This window comes from Panthera leo, chromosome B1, assembly GCF_018350215.1.
Source record: "Panthera leo isolate Ple1 chromosome B1, P.leo_Ple1_pat1.1, whole genome shotgun sequence".
Taxonomy (NCBI): Eukaryota; Metazoa; Chordata; class Mammalia; order Carnivora; family Felidae; genus Panthera; species Panthera leo.
This window is the reverse complement of record NC_056682.1, coordinates 173,565,961-173,583,852: the sequence shown is the minus strand read 5'-3', so window position 1 is coordinate 173,583,852 and position 17,892 is coordinate 173,565,961. Positions and strand designations below refer to the sequence as shown.

The 17,892-nt window shown below is 44.6% G+C and overlaps 1 protein-coding gene across 4 annotated transcripts in view; it reads right to left on the bottom strand.

Annotated features, from left to right (window-relative positions):
• Positions 1–17,892, bottom strand: part of RELL1 (RELT like 1) — a 69,719-nt gene that overhangs the window by 3,041 nt on the left and 48,786 nt on the right. For 3 of the 4 annotated variants that reach the window (XM_042936639.1, XM_042936636.1, XM_042936640.1), the window contains one exon: positions 15,668–15,806. In XM_042936639.1, the coding sequence (XP_042792573.1) occupies positions 15,671–15,806 (136 nt within the window). In that variant the 3' untranslated portion in view covers positions 15,668–15,670. Of the gene's footprint in view, positions 1–14,374; positions 15,202–15,667; positions 15,807–17,892 lie in introns of those variants that run through there. The other variant, XM_042936637.1, reaches the window with a different exon arrangement.

The window sequence follows — 17,892 nt, the reverse complement described above, 5'->3', positions numbered from 1 at the left end:
CTCAAGAGGCATCTTAATTTAAATGTTACTTTGTACTTATAGCTCCTTCTTCAAGATCTAACAGTATCCATGTTATCCTCTTCTGTAATACTGTCATTTACAGTATTCATAATAATTATGAGAGAGAGAGAGAGAGAGAAGAAGAGAAAGAAAAAGAGAGAGAGATTGCCCAAATGAAAAGATTTGGGTAAAGGATTCTTCTCTCCTTAGCTAAAAAGGAAGTAAAACACTGTCCCCTAGAGGGTTTGTTTGTTTTTTAGTGTTTTATTTATTTTTGAGAGAGAGAGCATGAGCGGGGTAGGACAGAGAGAGAAGGGGACAGAGGATCTGAAGCAGGCTACACACTGACAGCAGTGAGCCCATGTGGGGCTCAAACTCACAGGCCGCAAGATCATGACCTGAGACGAAGTCAAGCGCTCAACTGACCGAGCCACCCAGGCGCCCCTGCCTTTTTTTCTTATGTTGTATTTTATTTATTGTTTGAGAGGGGAGGGAGGGGCAGAGAGAGAGAGAGAATCTTAAGCAGGCTCCACACTCAGGGCAGAGCAGGACGCGGGGCTCAATCATACAACCAACCATGAGATCCTGACCTGAGCGAAAATCAAGAGGCAGACGCTTAACTGACAACCAACCATGAGATCCTGACCTGAGCGAAAATCAAGAGGCAGACGCTTAACTGACTGAGCCACCCAGGCACCTCTGGAGTTTTTGATTATACATGAAAACAAGAATTCCCTACCCTGCATAGCTATAGCCTAGCACGGCCAAACCATGGATCTGTACCGTAGCACTGAACAAAGGCAAGCGTGGGAATACTTGCATTTGAGAGTTGATGGATATGAAAGATGTTAGCAAGGGAAAAGGTAGAAAAGGCAAAGATGGAAAAATAGAAAAATGGTCCTAAAAGACAAAACAGTAAAAAGTAGGAGCGAAATTTCGAAACTAAACTACAAACTAGGTCATTGTCTACAATATAGGGAGTCAACTATTTTTATGTCTCCTCCTTTTATCTTCTGCTCCCTTAGACCTAAATTTTTTTGCATCAAGGGAAACAAGGAGGTCAAGGGCAAGGAATGCAAGGGCCTGGAATGCAACGTTTCATCACAGTAAACGTTTTCGATCCAATATAGGAAAACTTCCAACTTAGAATTCTTTGTACGATGTCACCGACTGTGAACAAACAGTGGGCACGACTGAGGGCTGGGCTAAGGCAGGATCTGGAGCCGGAGGCCTGGATTTGAATCCAGACCCCTAGACTCTAATCCAGCCCCCTGTGACTACCTGGGGAACCCTGGGCCGCTCTGGAGCATTTCCTCAAAGGGTTGTTGGTGGTTTTGCAAAAGCACACGATGCTTAACCCAGGGCCAGCAGTCAGTACGCTCCCCAAGACTAGCTAGTATGATCGTTACTGTCATCCAAATGCCCTAAACTATCATGCTGGCTTCAACGGCTGCATTTTGTGGCTGGTTAAAATTGTACCAGATGCAGTCTGAGAGACGAAGCGGAAGATACAATTTGCTGCTTAACGTCGTCACGACACTAAACCGGAAAAGGTTTAGCCGACACTAAACTGGAAAAGGAAAGTTAACCTTTCTAAAAACTCTATTAAAGCTACCCGGCACTGATACGCGCTTCTGGGCTCTCCCTCTTCAAAAACACGTGTTTATCGAAAGACGGCACTCCACCAGTACAGAGGCTCTCCATTTCCAGGTAAAGACCTCTTCTATCAGAATGACCATCTCGGGCAAAGAAGACGCCACCCACTCTAGGGCTTGTACATTTCCAGCTGTGAACTCACGTGTGGGGCTGTGTCACGGGCGCATTTCCACATCGCTAAATTTCTTCTCACCGCATCCTCCAGTCGTGAATACATTCGCGTGGAGAAACAAACACATACTTTTAAATGCTATTTCTCCGACACAGCACATTAACATTAAAAGGTGCCTTCCTTGAGGTCTCACAGCGGTCAGACACCATGGGTGGGCCAGCAGCAGTCGGTGGACTGTGAGAAAACCCTCCGCCCACCCATTATTCTCCGTTCCCATCACCAGGGGACCCTACCACAGTAACAAGCCAGACTTTCCTCTCTCTGGGGATAATTTGGTGATTACTGTCTCACATACGAGTGCTCAAGCTGAAAGAAGTTCAGCAAAACTTCCTTACAATGAAAAGACGATTGGGAAATCCCAAGCGTGACCATGTCCCCTCATAAAACAAGCCTGATGGAGAGAGATCAGAAAAGGTTTATCTGGAAAGAAGGAAGAGGTCATTCTGATTATAAAGATAAAGCCCTAATTCCATTATTATATTATGGTTCCACGGAAGCCACAATACAGCACATCTTCGATTAGGACGTACATGTACCTTGTTAAAAAAGGACTCTCCAGAAAAACAATAGCTGGTCCCTTTAAAAAATAGAAACATGTTTTAAAAAACATGGACACTGAACACTAAGACCTCCAAGGACAGGGAGTTAAGGAAGGAAAACACAATCTGATTAATAATAACAGTAGCTGACATTTACAGAGTGTTTTCCATGTGCCAGGCACTGCCACGCTTGGTATTCTAGAATCGTTAACTCAATCTTTCCAATGACTCCACGAGTCAAGGACAATCCCCATTTTCATAGGAAGAAACGGAGGCTTCCAAGTTCAATAACTTGCCCACAGCCACACAATTAAGAATGGTGAGGTAGCAGTTGTACGCCATGCAGCCAGACCTGGAAGCCCACCCACTCACCCCCACGCTGCACTGGCACACCAGTCCCCGCGGGAACAGCCACAGCGTCACTGAGATCTTCCGGTTCCTTCGCTTCCTGTTCCCCACCTGTGTGGGGGGCAACAGACGGGAAACGCAGAAACTGGAAACCTGGCCCGGCCACTCTCTAGGGAGAGGGCGGCTCTTCTAGTTCATCGTAGCTACACAGGAACCCGCAGAGGCTCAGACCCTGAGAACATCAAAAGTGCACCTGGAACATGGCACGACATGAATAGATACAAGGCTCCGGCATCGCAGAGCTGGATTAAGACTTTCCTAGAACACATTTCAATGAAATGGAGAGGGCAAGTTGTTTATAGAAGCAGAGCTAAGATTAGAACAGTAATATTCATACTCAAAGTCCTACAGCAACACATACGTGATCTTTCACCAGTAATCTGTGACCCTTCGAGACTCTAACTTCCTAATTATTTTTTTTTTTAACGTTTATTTATTTTTGAGACAGAGAGAGACAGAGCATGAACGGGGGAGGGGCAGAGAGAGAGAGAGACACAGAATCCGAAGCAGGCTCCAGGCTCCAAGCCATCAGCCCAGAGCCCGACGCAGGGCTCGAACTCAGGGACCGCGAGATCATGACCTGAGCTTAAGTCAGACGCCTAACCGACTGAGCCACCCAGGCGCCCCTCTAACTTCCTAATTAAAGGATTACCTTCTACTAGGCTCTCCTGAACACTCTGTGGTTATATGCCCACAGGTCATTTTGCTGAAAATGTGAAGGCGGTACTGCCTGCATCGAGGGGCACCTTAGCCGGTGCGGGGAAATGGATGATACCAGAAGGTACTTGGTGTTTGCAGTCCTTTAAATCTTGCTCTGGTCTAAATTGTGTGTTACATTTTATAAATTAATATTAATGCCTTCCTATTTTTTAAACGTTCGTTTACTTTTGAGAGAGAGACAGAGAGAGAGAGCTAGTGCAAGCAGGGGGAGGGCAAGAGACAAGGAGAGAGAGACAATCCCAAGCAGGCTCCACACTGTTAGTGCAGAGCCCAATGCGGGGCTCGAACTCACAGACCTTGAGATCATGACCTGAGCCGAAACCAAGGGTCGAACGCTTAACACACTGAGCCACCCAGGTGCCCCAGTGTCTTCCTATTTTAATAAAGTCTCCACATTTAATAAAAAGCTAATGCAGGCTAATGGATAGATCTATGGTACACTAGCTAATCAGTGACGTCTCTTTAAGTCAGCCGTTCCTCAGGATGATACGCAGCACCTTCTTTAGAAGCAACTCAAATGCTACTTAAAAAACTGCCAATTCTTTGGACTGCACCCATGACCTACGAAGTCAGGATTGAGGGGACTGGAGCCCAGGACTCCCCTTTCTTACCAGGTGCCTTAATGCACATAGAAAGGTTTAAGCCAGGAGATAAAACCCAGTACTGTTTGTCAACTGATAAAAACCACAAGAATTAAGTTCACTTCCAAAGGGCAAAGCCTGCAAACACAACCCTACAAAGTCAGCTGAGGACAAAAACTGTATCAAAGAAATGGAGGAGGAAACAGATATGAAGCATTTCAAGACTCAACTATTAATAACAATCTCAGCAACTCAATCTGAATTACAACATTTTATAGCTCAGAAATCTTACACTGAACTATTAACTACAAAAATTTGACGCAGTCTCAACTACAAAATTGTGGGATTACAGAATCATTTTTCTAAAGTTTATTTATTTTGAGAGAGTGAGCAAGCAGGGGAGGAGCAGAGAGAGAGGGAGACAGAGAGAATCCCAAGCAGGCTCCGCGCTGTCAGCGTGGAACCCGACGCAGGGCTCGAACCCACGGACAGTGAGATCGTGACCTGAGCCAAACCCAAGAGTCGGACACTTAACCAACTGAGCTACCCAGATGCCCCAGGATCATTTTTTAACTTCTTTCATAATAGTTTGGAACTAGAGTTCAGCTCATTTGCGGACGTCTCTTTTAATGATCAGATGAGTGTGCTAGCATCACACCTGTTAAGAAACCACTGAGCGCCAGCTGTGTACATATGGCCACCTGCAGGCGTGACAGAAGGTAAGACACGGTCTAAAATCTCAAAGAGCTTGGTGTTTATACAAGGAAGTGTTAAGTGATCAGCTTCAACCCAAGACAAAACGAGAGACATTGTGTATCATTTCTTAAACAAAACTGGAGTAATTTATAACTTGCTTTTTCAGCTAATGATAGAGAGTAAATGCTCTACTGTACCAAGGAAGCAGCTCCGCTCAGGGATGCGACAGTGCCCATCCCCCTCCACCCTCTTCAACATCAAGTGCTAACCAGGGAAACCACGTGAACCAGCTGGCCTGGAGGTCTCGGTTTACTTATGTTTATTCTTTGAATGCATGTGAGTAATTATTTACAGTGTCCCTTTCACTCTCAGAAGAGTTCCATTTTGAATATAAGTTATATCATCATTGCTAGTATTAACATTCATCTTCGCCAACAGAAAACCAAAAAGCAATCTCATTATTTTAGTTTGTATTTATTTGAGTATTAGGAAGTTTGGGCATTTCCCATTGACCATTGTGTCCTTTCGTGCATTGCAAGGGTTCTGCAACCAACTCCAGTGTGTGTGTGTGTGTGTGTGTGTAGGCAGGGTTTCTCCCACACCACAAAGTAATGTTCAAGACAACTGATGGGTGTCCTACAATTCAACTCAATCCTACCTCTGATCTGATGATAGCATCAGATCCCACAGGTTAAGGCTTCAATCCCACCAGCGGACTGCCCTCTGCTTCAGATACTAATTTCAAATCCAGATTGGTACCTGTACTTCTGACCAACTGGCTATAGTCAGAGATTCCCACAAACCCCTCCATGGATTCAACTAATTTTCTAGATTGGCTCACAGGGCCTAGAAAGTGAGTTTATTCACTAGATTACCAGTTTATTACAAAGGATATTAAAGGACATAAATCAACAGCCAGATGAAGAGATACATAGGCCAAGGCCCCGAACAAAGGAGTTTCTGTAGAGTTAGGCTCTTGGACACGCACGGGGCCCGGCACAATGGCATGTGTTAGTGTTCTGGTTCACAAACCTGGAAGCTCTCCGAACCCTCCCTTTTTGAGTTTTTAGGGAGGCTTCATTACAGAAGGATGGCGCATTAAATCACTAACCATTGGTTGCCCTCCAGCCCCTCTCCCTTCTCTGGAGGTGGGGGGTGCAGTGGGAGTACTAAGAGTTCCACCCCTCTAATGAGATGGTTGGCTCCCTAGCAAAGCCCTCCCCATCCTTTGGTTACCTGGGGGCTTTTCAAAGTCACTTCATTAACATAAAACAAAAGACATTTTATAGTTCTCATCCCGTAGGAAATTTCAAGAGTTTTATTAGCTCTGTACAAGAAATGAGGATCAACTATATATTTCTTATTATAAAATTTTTTTAATGTTTACTTATTTTTGAGAGAGAGAGAGACAGAACGCGACCAAGGAAGGGGCAGAGAGAGGGACATGCAGAATCTGAAGCAGCTCCAGGCTCTGAGCTGTCAGCACAGAGCCCAACGCAGGGTTCGAACTCGGGAACAGCGAGATCATGACCTGAGCTGAAGTGGGATGCTTAACGGACTGAGCCACCCAGGTGCCCCTAGCTTTTTGTTATCAACTGTGAGCAACTTTTTAATGTATGGGGGCCAATTCAGGAGAAATAAAAATGCTTATAGGTACTTTCCATTCAAAATTTAAATAGCTTTTTTAAGTAGCATAGAGAAGAAATACATATTCCTACAAATTATATTATCTTCTTTATTGAATGAATAGAACCAGTAACAAATTTTTCACTCCTTATAGCTTTGAAACTTCTGACATTAGCTTTGGATCTTACTGAAAAGTCTGAAGGCTGCTCTTTACTAAGTTCTTATATTCGCAGCAATTTAAATGTGTTCATATATTTGGCAACAATGGGTTTCCCAAGTGACAATAACTGAACACTTGTGACTTACCAGCCCTTTGGGATGGTGAGATTCAGAGCACTTTATTCCAAATAAAATGTACCTGACATCAAAAGTTATTCTGTATCTAACGGGGGCACCTGAGTGGCTCAGTTGGTTAGGCATCCAACTCTTAATAAATCAACTCAGGTCATGATCGCATGGTTCGTGCGATCGAGTCCCACATTGGGTTTGGTGCAGACAGTGTGGAGCCTGCTTGGGATTCTTTCTCTCCCTCTTTCTCTGTTCCTCCCTCGTTCATATTCTTCTGTCTCTCTCTTTCTTTCTCTCTCTTTCAAGATAAATAAATAAACTTAAAAAAAAGTTATTCTGTATCTGGAAAAACAAGGGTTCACTAGGGAATTATTTAAATGCAATTCAGCAGTTCCCTATTAGTCTCAATACATCTATGATTCAACAGGTATACTGGCTACAGGTAGCTTTCTAAAAAGGAAAGCCAAACTAGTTAGACATTGCCTCTCCTGGCTTGTGAGCCAGAGGTTCAGCCCACTGGCTCTCGGTAAGCCGCTTCATGAGAATCAAGTGAAACACTACAACACCTATGTCTAACCTGGCCTCTCGGCACCTCAGGAAAAATTTTAAACCTCAAAAACTGTAATTTTTTACACGTTAGTTTGCTAAGTGTTTAAATAAAGCTTGCCTGATACAGTAATAATATCTAGCATTTGCAGGTTTTGCACTTACTAAGTGCCAGGGAATGACATCCCTATGAGGTAGGTGATATTATTACTATTATCCCCACTTTACAGGTGGAGAAGCTGAGGCATCAGAGGTGGAAGTTGTCCAGGGTTACACAGCTAACAAGTGACAGACCAGAACTTGAGCACAAGGAGCCTGATTCCAGAACCTACGCTGTGGGGTTCCTTCAGCATCCTATGTCCTGCTACCTCTAGCAAACAGGCACTATTACTTACTTAAGCTATTTAATGTTAGTAGATTCAAAGCCTCGAGTTACAAATTAAGAAAACTAAAACTCCCAGTTACAACCATTAATTCCCTTTTCCTTCTAGTTCTAGGCAAAAATGTCTCCAAAAGCCTTTCATTTTCTGCCTCTGTCAAGCCCCCACAGGCCTGTGTCCGGATGGGCCAGTCTCCAGGAGCCTCCAATGCTGAGTTTCTGTGTTGAAAAGGACAGAGGTCACAGCCCCCTCTTTCTTAAGTCCTGTCAAAGGACTGACAGGCTACAGAGGAAGAGGAGCTGAGTTCTCTTGAGGGGTCAGTGGGTCAACTTCCGGTCAAAAAACAGGAGGGGCCCTGGAACAGACACTGCGGAGGGAGAAGCACGCAGGGGACACACAGACAGACAGCTTGCTTTAGTGGCAACTGGAAGTCAACCAACACGAAAAACCTCTGGGCCGCCACACTGTCTGAATCCTGAGAATACTCAAGAATACGTTTCAGTCTCTTCTGTCCACACAGCTGGGGAAGGAGAGCTCTGAAAGAACGTCATCGTTGACCAGCGAAGTATGTTTGCAGGTCCACCAAAACCCTCACATTATCTCCATACATGTCTTGGAGCAATTCCCAGTAACAAACAGGGCACATCACTTGTAAACAGTGTGCCCAGCACTTGCACTCAGCAGGGCTCAACCAATGGGGGAGAGTAAAAAGTCAACAGTCCCTGGGACCTATTAGCCATCAACCTCAACAGCAAGCAAGGTGCAGACAAATATCTACGTTCATCTTCCTCCTTGGAGGAAGGGGCAAAAGAGGGAGCTGTACATACACGTGTGTTGCATACACGCGTATATGCATAGAATACTCCTGAAAGGACAGAGGACACCAGTAATCATGGCTCCCTGCCGGGAAGACTTCATTGCAGTGAGGAGGAAGGGCTGCAAATTGGGTGAAGAATTCGCGGTTTTCAAAGACTTATTTTTCACCCTGCAGCCTTTTATGCTGCTTGAATATTTTATTGTGTGCATGTCTTATTTCTCAATTCTTAAAAAATAATTCAAGTTCGGGGCTACTGGGTGGCTCAGTCGGTTAAGCATCCGACTTCGGCTCAGGTCATGATCTCGCAGTTCGGGAGTTCAAGCCCCGTGGCAGGCTCCGTGCTGACAGCTCAGAGCCTGGAGCCTGCTTCAGATTCTGTGTGTGTGTATGTGTCTCTCTCTCTCTGCCCCTCCCCCACTCATGCTTGGTCTCTCTCTCTCTCTCTTAAAAATAAATAAAACATTAATAAACAAAATCTTTAAAAATAATAATAATAATTCAAACTCTTGTAAAAACCAATTCACCAGAGACAATGAGGGAAATGAATTGCCAGGAAGTCCAGGCTCTGGAATCCATCACCGGCATGACCTTGAACAATATACATAACCTCTTAGGAGCTCCCTCCTCTGACAGGAGGGGACAAGGAGGCATGGGGAGAAAAGTCCTACATAAAAACTAGAACCGAAGCTCCGAGAAAGCATGGCCTTTGTCTGTCTACCTTCCACATTTCTATGTCCCTAAGGCCTGGCACAGAGCCTCACACATAGTAGCGGCTCAATAAATACTGTTAAAAAATCTAACTGTACCTGAATTGACCTGAATTGGCAATCACAGCTCCTCTGAGAACTCAAAGTCTATGATCTTAGCGAACCTGTAAGAAAACAGAATTGCTCACGACCTGAACCTGATGCAGGCACAGCTCTAACAGCCAAATGCCATCAGAGGGTCCCCATAGGAGACAAAAGGAGGCCATGCCTGGTGAAGGCGGATAATGTGACATGATCGCTGCTTTGACGCACAGGGCTGAGAGACTGAAGGAGGACTTTTTTTTTTTCCTCAGAGAAAGTAAAGCTCCCTCAAACTCCAAAGCCACTGAACATGTTAGCATCAAATGTGGATTTCTACCCCTCCAAGCCCTGTCACTGCCTGAACCTGGGAGCTGGGCAAAAGTAATCGCTCTGAGCCTGGTTCTTCATCTGTAGTGTGGAGAGATTATCACCCATAAGGTTGCATCTAAATCTCTGTCCCTCACTCAGCTGTTCTCCTCATCTGGCCAGTTCCACCTGCCTGTTCTTCCCACTGAAAGGTCCCGGGCAGGTGTTAGCTTCCCTCCACTTCCACGTTTCAGGTGGGCTCAGCAGGGACTTTCAGGCTCTTCCACACAGGGACACAGGCACCCACCCAAGTACTGCTTTTGCCCTTTAGAAACGTGCTCAGCAGCTAACAATCGAGGCAGGTGTTCCTATCTATGCCTACTTAAGTACAGTTTCTTCTCATATATTTCTAGGCATGGCCTCTTTAAAGCCAGCGAGTCAAATGAAGGGACTTTCATCAAACCTAAGATAACTCTGGGGCACCTGGGTGGCTCAGTCAGTTAAGCATCCGACTTCGGCTCAGGTCATGATCTCACGGGTTGTGGGTTCAAGCCCCGTGTCGGGCCCTGGCTGACAGCTCAGAGCCTGGAGACTGCTTTGGATTCTGTGTCTCCCTTTCTCTCTGCTCCTCCCCTGCTCATTCTCTCTCTCTCTCTCTCTCTCTCTCTCTCAAGAATAAACATTAAAAAACCTGAGATAACTTTTTTTGCTTTCTAAAAAAGTGTATATTTTGCCCTGAAAAAATTACAAGCTCTGGATAAAAATATTAGCTAACAGGCAGTGCCTTAAGTCTCTCATCATCCTCTCCTTGCCTGGAGAGTTAACAAAAGACCAGCAACGCAAGGACTACAAATAATGCAGCCTGACCTCATCAGGGAGGCCCCCGGGGGACCCTTCACTACACCCCAGTCATAGAGTTCAAAAGGAAGGAGGAGGAAAGGAAGGCACCAAAGGTCAGGCAAGCTGACCTTGTGATTGGCCCTGATGCTCAGGAGGCAGGGAGCACGATCCATGAAAGAGCCTTGTCAGAAAGAAGACTTTTATCCCAGAACAGAGCCCCAGCACAGCAGTTTTGCACAGAAAACTCGGTCCACACCACTACCTCTTAATTTAACCCGCCCTCTGATCTGTAGGATACGAAGAACTAAAGCCGGGAAAACCTTCTAACTGCCTTGTTCCTAATTCTGATTCCACCTCCAATAGGAGGGGATAGTTATTTCTAAATCCTCTTTAACACAGACAAGAAAATGGCCCAAATTCCGGAGAGACTTGCCAAACATTAACTGTTAAAATGTCGTGAGAGTCCAATGCTCTAATATTCTTTAGATTAAAATGTCACGAGTGTCCAACGCTCTAATATTCTTTAGAGGTAAGAAGGGATTCACAGAGCCTCAAGCTGATGCTTGAGAAATGGGCCAATAAATAAGACCAACCAAGAATGGGATGAAAATTATTGATGATAGTGAATATTTCGTAAATACTAACTCTGTGCCAAGGACAGACTGAGGAACAATATGTTACCTCACTGAAGTCCAACAACAACCCTGTTATAAAGATGAGGAACCTGAAGCCCAAAAGGGTTAAGCAGTCAGAAGCAGCACTGTTCAAATTAAGTCTAAAAACAGTTTAAAACTCAGCTTTTGGGGCACCTGGGTGGTTCAGTCGGTTGAGCGTCCAACTTTGGCTCGGGTCATGATCTCGCAGTCTGTGAGTTCGAGCCCCGTGTCGAGCTCTGTGCTGACAGGTGGGAGCCCGGAGCCTGCTTCTGATTCTGTGTCCCCTCTCTCTCTGTCCCTCCCCTGCTAATGCTGGGACTCTCTCTCTCAAAAATAAGTAATAATAAAACATTTTTTTAAATAATAAAAATAAATAAAACTCAGCATTTAATCACTAAAATAAATTCCTGAAATAATCAACAGAACCACTCCAATAATAAAAGAGCTTAAAAAATAAAAAGCCATGTGTAATATTATGAATTTTTGTTTTGATAAAAAAGTGTTACGTACACTTTCCAAATCAATGTTTCAATAAGATCCTACCGTAAGATGCAAAAAGGAACACAAACGTCAGAAATGTGTGATATCAAACGCTTACGACAGCCTCACTTTTAAAAAGCAAAAGAACAGTGATAATGAAGACAAGGCAGTGGCATTTGGAGGCTGAAAGCAATTTGATTTATTTAACTTCAAAGAACAAAAGCTTATTCTTCTAAGAAATCAAAACACATTTTCTGTGAAAAAAAAGAGACCATTTTAACCGCATTGCCAAAATAAATCAGGCAGAGAGCAAGTTAGATCTCACTACAAAAAAGACCTCAGGCCAGTGAAACAGGGGGAAAAAAATAAGGGGAAGAAGAAATGCCAACAACAGATTTTGTTTTTTAAAAAGAGAAGGAGAGAGAGAGAGAAATATAAGTCTAGTTTCTAGTATCAATCCCTAATTTTAAAAAAAGGAACCAAGCCAAGGAGTAGATATGATTTCACATGTGAATATTTAAATCAATTTCTTCACTAAAAATCCAAATTTAAACAAAAGCATTTTTCAGGAAAAAACAAAACATTCAAAACTGTATACGAGGCTGTATGAAAGGTGCGTAACACTCCTGTCTTACTTTATTAGCTATATTCTGGCAAACCTTCCGATTCAGTCCTGAACCAGAGATTTGGGGCCCAAATGGAAAAATGTCAGGATTTCTCTAGCTGGAAAATCAAGAGATGTTAAATACCCAAAACATACCCTTTGGGGGTGGGGGGTGGAGCAGGGGGCGTGAGAAATATTAAAATACCTAGCAAGAAAAATTTTAATGAATAAATTTTTTACATGTCAATGACTATTCCTTTCCCTTCTTTTTCAGAATCCATTTTCATCAGACTTGGCCACTCAGCAGGCCCCAACTCCAGGAGGCTCTGACCACAGGGTCCACTTTCCCCAGACCCAGATGGGAGGTCAGGCCTGTGACTCCAGAACCCTGGCAGGGGGGTGGGGCTCTAAACTCCACCTTCTTCTTCCTGGTGACTCTGAACACGTCGCTTAAACTCTGTGCTTTCATTTGCAGAATCGGGCACTAACTAGCACCTACCTACTGCTGTTGTGAGGATTAAATCAGTGAATATGTGCGATGTGCCTTTCAAAGCATGTCAGGTACATAGTAAATACTGGATATACAACAGGTATTTAAGTTACTCAATGGCTCATGAGCATTCATGATATAATTCTCTCCACTTTTGTGTTTGTTTGAAAATTTCCATAATAAAACTTTTTATTTTTAATTTCAAAACTAATTACAATAGAAGGCTCGGAAAACACATCCCCTTTCTAAGGTCATTCATGAGCTCGTTGTTGATTATGAACGGCTTAGTCCAATATGATTACCCTCTACTAAGAAGAGCCAACTACACACCAGACTCTGTGTTGCGCTTGCCTTAAATCAATGAATTTAATGTCCTTATGTCATATTCAAGGCAAGTGGGTTTACGTGGAGTTAAGTACAATTTCCACGAGGTGAAGCTAGGACGTGAGACCACGTCTGCTGGTCAAATCCAATGTTCTCTTACGAAATCCTGGTGGATGATTGTGCACTTTGAAGAGAATATCAAACTGTAAATCAGATGTGGTCAGGACTTCAGATGATTGGACCAAATTCTCATGGTCAGATACAGGCAGAATTTGGGCCAAGAAAACCATCTGAGCAATCCTAATTCTTGAAACCTTCTCACATCTCAAGTGCCCCTCTCTCCAGGCAGTCGGGCCAAGACTGAGCCTGACACGGGATCACACTGCACTTCCTGCCTCAGGGAGACCAGTGTCTTCTTACACGGGGTCTGCTCCAAGTGTCGACACATGGCCAGGCTGAGGACTCAAGGGCAAACTGTCGTCACGACCCATAGCTTTCTGTGCTGCTGAGAGGGCTGGGCCTTCCTCACCTTACACGTGGACAGCCAGGTGCTTCTCTTCTCAGGATGAAAGTCCTCACGACTTTAATCAGATTTACCTCTTATTTACCAAAGTCACTCACATTCCAACTCGAATACCGAGAATACCATCCACTCTGTTCAATAAAACTTTCCGTGACGACAGAAGTATTCCGGATCTGCACTGTCCAGTATGGCAGCCCTAGCTGGCCAACTGTGGCTACTGAACATGAGACGTGGACGAGTGCAACCGCAAAACTACATTTTTAATTTTGATTAGTTTAGATTTAAGTAGCCACAGGTGATTAGTGGCTACCATATTAGGACACAAGGTTCTGGATCACTATGGAAATGCCCTCCATTCATGGGTCTAGGGGTGCCTCTTAGTAAAAGCATCTTAGGACAGTAGAAGAATATAGTTGGTCTTGTAGTCAGAGCCTAGGTTCAAATCAGCTCCTCCTTCCAGTTAAGTGACCCTTAACATGTAACTTACCCTTTCCATTCACTGGCTCTCTCGTCTATAAAACTGGGAAAATGATGTCCATCCCATTAGAGATGTTTATAATGGTGACATGTCAGATCTGTATCAGTCAATACAATGTCCAGACGACTAGAATACTGAATCGACATCAGCTGCTTTTACTGTCTTCATCATTCTCTTCCTTTTCTTAAATCCCTCTTGGTTCCCTCCCCAAGGCACCAGTAACTGGCTGAGAAGTCAGAGATAGACTTTTCTGCTCTTCTTTCTTTATTTTTAAAGTTTGTTTGTTTATTTATTTATTTATTTATTTATTTACTGAGAGAGAGAGAGAGAGAGAGAGAGAGAGAGAGAGAGAGAGAGAGAGCGCATGCACACATGCACCCACCAGCAGGGGAGGGGCAGAGAGAGAGGCAGAAAGAGAATCCCAAGCAGGCTCTGCACTGTTAGTGCAGAGGCCAACTCGGGGCTCGAATCCACAAACTGTGAGATCATGACCTGAGCCAAAATCAAGAGTCAGATGTAACATACTGAGCACCCCCCGTCACCCTTGTTCCTCTTCTTTAAAGAAAGCCCTATTGGCTTCTAAACTCAGGGAAGGGGCCAGATCGTTCCCAAATGCAAGACTGCGAGAACGAACATCGGCAGCTCTCAGAGCCCCTGTGTCTTAGAGATTTCAAGAGCACTACTCTTCCAGATCATCCTCAACCCCCCCGAGCCTGGGCAGATTAGCGGAGAAACTTCACTTGCAAGGCACTTCTCTCCCCAACTCGGCCGCGCCAGCCACATCCCCGCTTGACTCCTGGGCTCAGGTTCAACCTTGCCTCTCTCCTGCACCTTCAAGACCCCAGCCAGCCTACCTCCCCATGCCCCACCCTCCCCTCCCTTTGCCAGTGTGACCTCTTCTGCCTTCCCATCCAGGCTCTGGAAGTTTGACTGGAGTTTCCAGAGCATAATCACTCCAGAGTCTGTGCACTCGCCTTCTTACACATAATAAGAAACGTGAAAGGGGTGAATGCTACCCAAGCCAGAACAGAAAGAAAAGAGTCAGATGAAAGCTAAGCCAATAGCAAGTTATCACAAGCCTTTTTTCTTTTCTGAGCACTATCATTCAAAATGAAGATTGCCCAGCCAAGAAGCATCCACTTTTGCTTTATAAATCACTTCAAAATATTTACTTGGAAGAGTAATACTCCTACTGGGGCACATCAAAGAAAACTGGTTTCCAACTCAATTGAAGGAAAAAACATAGGTTTGTTTGCTCCAGGCTTTTTCAAATCACAGTTTACCTAGAAATGACGACAAGACTATATTTCATTTCGCCTGCATGGGTTGTTAAAGGATATTTAATAAGCTGCCAACATTAAAAACCTGTGGTGATTTCACATTTTAAAAGTCTAGATTTCTGCCTTTTTTTTTTTTTTTTGCAGAAGAACTAGCAACACTTAAGTGCCTTCTGCCTTGTGGTGATAGAAGTCCTGTGGCTGGGTTTGCCGCAATCCCGGCCATTCCACATTGCTTCTGAAGGAACCCTCTCTCCCCATTACCATGCAGGCCAGGCCCCTGGAGGCAGCCAAGCTCGTGGTCTCTTTACAAGAAGCTCTGAAAAGGCAAATAATCCCATTCCATCCCCGACAGTCCTACAGGTTGTCACTTCCCTGCCAAGTCATTCCCACACTCCCACACACCCCAGGAGGCTCCAGCACCTTCTCCCCACCGTGCCCCGCCCCCCATGTCACCCCAGCTGCAACTCACCTGCTACTCTGTGTCACTCCGTTCTCCCCTCACAGGTGTCACAGGCACCTCCCCATTGACGCCGTCAGTCCCACTAACTGACATCAAACTTCTCCGCTCCTTCTGGTTTGACTTGTGTTCCACTTTTGTCACTCTAAACCTGAGGAGGCAAAGAGCAGACGTGATGGGTGTTGCTTTTTTAGTAAAAAAGAATCAAGAGTGAATCAAAAATCTAGAGGATCCTGGGGCACCTGGGGGGCTCAGTCTGTTAAGCATCCAACTCTTGATACGGGCTCAGGTCATGATCTCCCGGTCTGTGGGTTTGAGTCCCATGTGGAACTCTGTGCTGACAGGGCAGAACCTGCTTGGGATTGTCTCTGCCCCTCCCCGGCTCATGCACACTCTGTCTCTCAAAATAAATAAATAAACTTTTACTTTTTGTTTTTTTTTTAAATCTAGAGGATCCCAAAGGATCTCAGTCAAAAGTTGGGACATCAACGAAAAAAGCCCTAGTCAATAGGAGGGGCGTTCCCACCCACCAAATGCCCCTGTCCCCTGCCAAACTTTCCAGCTGATTTTCACTCAACACATCACACACAATGCTGGATACTTTACAGAGCATTAAAAATGCATTAAAAAGTTTGGGTACCCAAATTTTAAACAGCCTCAGGGTTGTGGTTTCTAACAAGGACACGAGATTATCATCAGTTGTTTTAACCACAGAAGGCTGGAGAAAAGCACAACTAGTTTTCAGTTAAACTGATGTAACCAAAATGTTCACTCAAGAACTGCCTCAGAGGGCACCCCTCAGAGAGACTTATCTCTGCACACACTTGGCCAGAGGAGCCCCAACCATGAATTTTATCAGGATCAGTTGGTGGTAGTTTCTGTGTGTGTTCCGTTTTTGACGGTTTTTTTTTTTTTTTAAGGCAAATTTAGCTTTTCGTTAAGGGTTAAGGAAAAAGTGAAGGGAATAAGGAGGAGATTTTCACTGAGAATTAGAGTCTGCTCGGCTTCCCCTCTCCTCTGAAGAGAACAATCACCAGGCTCACGGCAGGGATTTTGTGCTCTGTAGTTCAGAGGCCCCCGCACAGCCTCCAAGTTTGGCCTTCACCTGCAGATCATGAAAAACATGGTGGCGATACACAGCACCCTCAAAAACAACATATTGTTACCAGAAAAACAAGTACAAGAATATGTCCATATGGGAAAAAGATAGAATAAAGATGCTCAGATTAGAAACAACACGTACTCCTGCAGTTCACAAGAGTATCCCTCCAGCGAATGCAAAACTGAAAGTGGTTAAACATTTGATAAGAATCAAGCCCCTGAAGCTGCCACAAGGACTTCCGGCAGAGGAGGACATATCTGGCACACGGCTCGGCTCGAGAGTGCTGGGGAGTCAGTGGCGTGGTGGCATCTCAATCCCGTACATCAGGAAGCACATATGTCCTGATGCCAGAACAGCTTCGTATTAAAAAATGAACATCAGGGGCGCCTGGGTGGCTCAGTCATGACCTCACCGTTCGTGGGTTCAAGCCCCGCGGCGGGCTCTGTGCTGACAGCTCAGAGCCTGGAGCCTGCTTCGGATTCTGTGTCTCCCTCTCTCTCTGCCCCTCCCCTGCTTGTACTCTGTCTCTCTCTCTCTCTCTCTCTCTCTCTCAAAAATAAATAAACATTAAAAAAATTTTTTTAATTAAATCATTTTTGTTTAAAGATAATGAGAAAGTGTTTTCATTAAAATATATCTTAGGGGTGTCTGGATGGCTCAGTCAGTTAAGCGTCAGACTCTTGACTTCTGCTCAGGTTATGACCTCATAGTTCATGAGATCGAGCCCTGTGTTGGGCTCTGCACTGACATGGAGCCTGCTTGGGATTCTCCCTCTCTTTCCTCTCTCTGCCTTTCTCTGCTTGTGCTCTTTCTCTCTCTCTCTCTCTCTCTCTCTCAAAAATAAACATGAAAAAAAAATTTTTAATTAAAAAAATAAAATATATTTTAAATGTTTATCTATTTTTGAGAGAGGGAGAGAGAGAGACAGACAGAGCATGAGTGGGGGAGGGGCAGAGAGAGTGGGAGACACAGACTCAGAAGCAGGCTCCAGGCTCTGAGCTGTCAGCACAGAGCCCAACATGGGGTTTGAACCCACAAACTTCGAGATCACAACCTGAGCCAAAGTGAGGTGCTTAACCAACTGAGCCACCCAGGTGCCCCAAAACATGAAATATTTTAAAAAAAAAAAAATTTT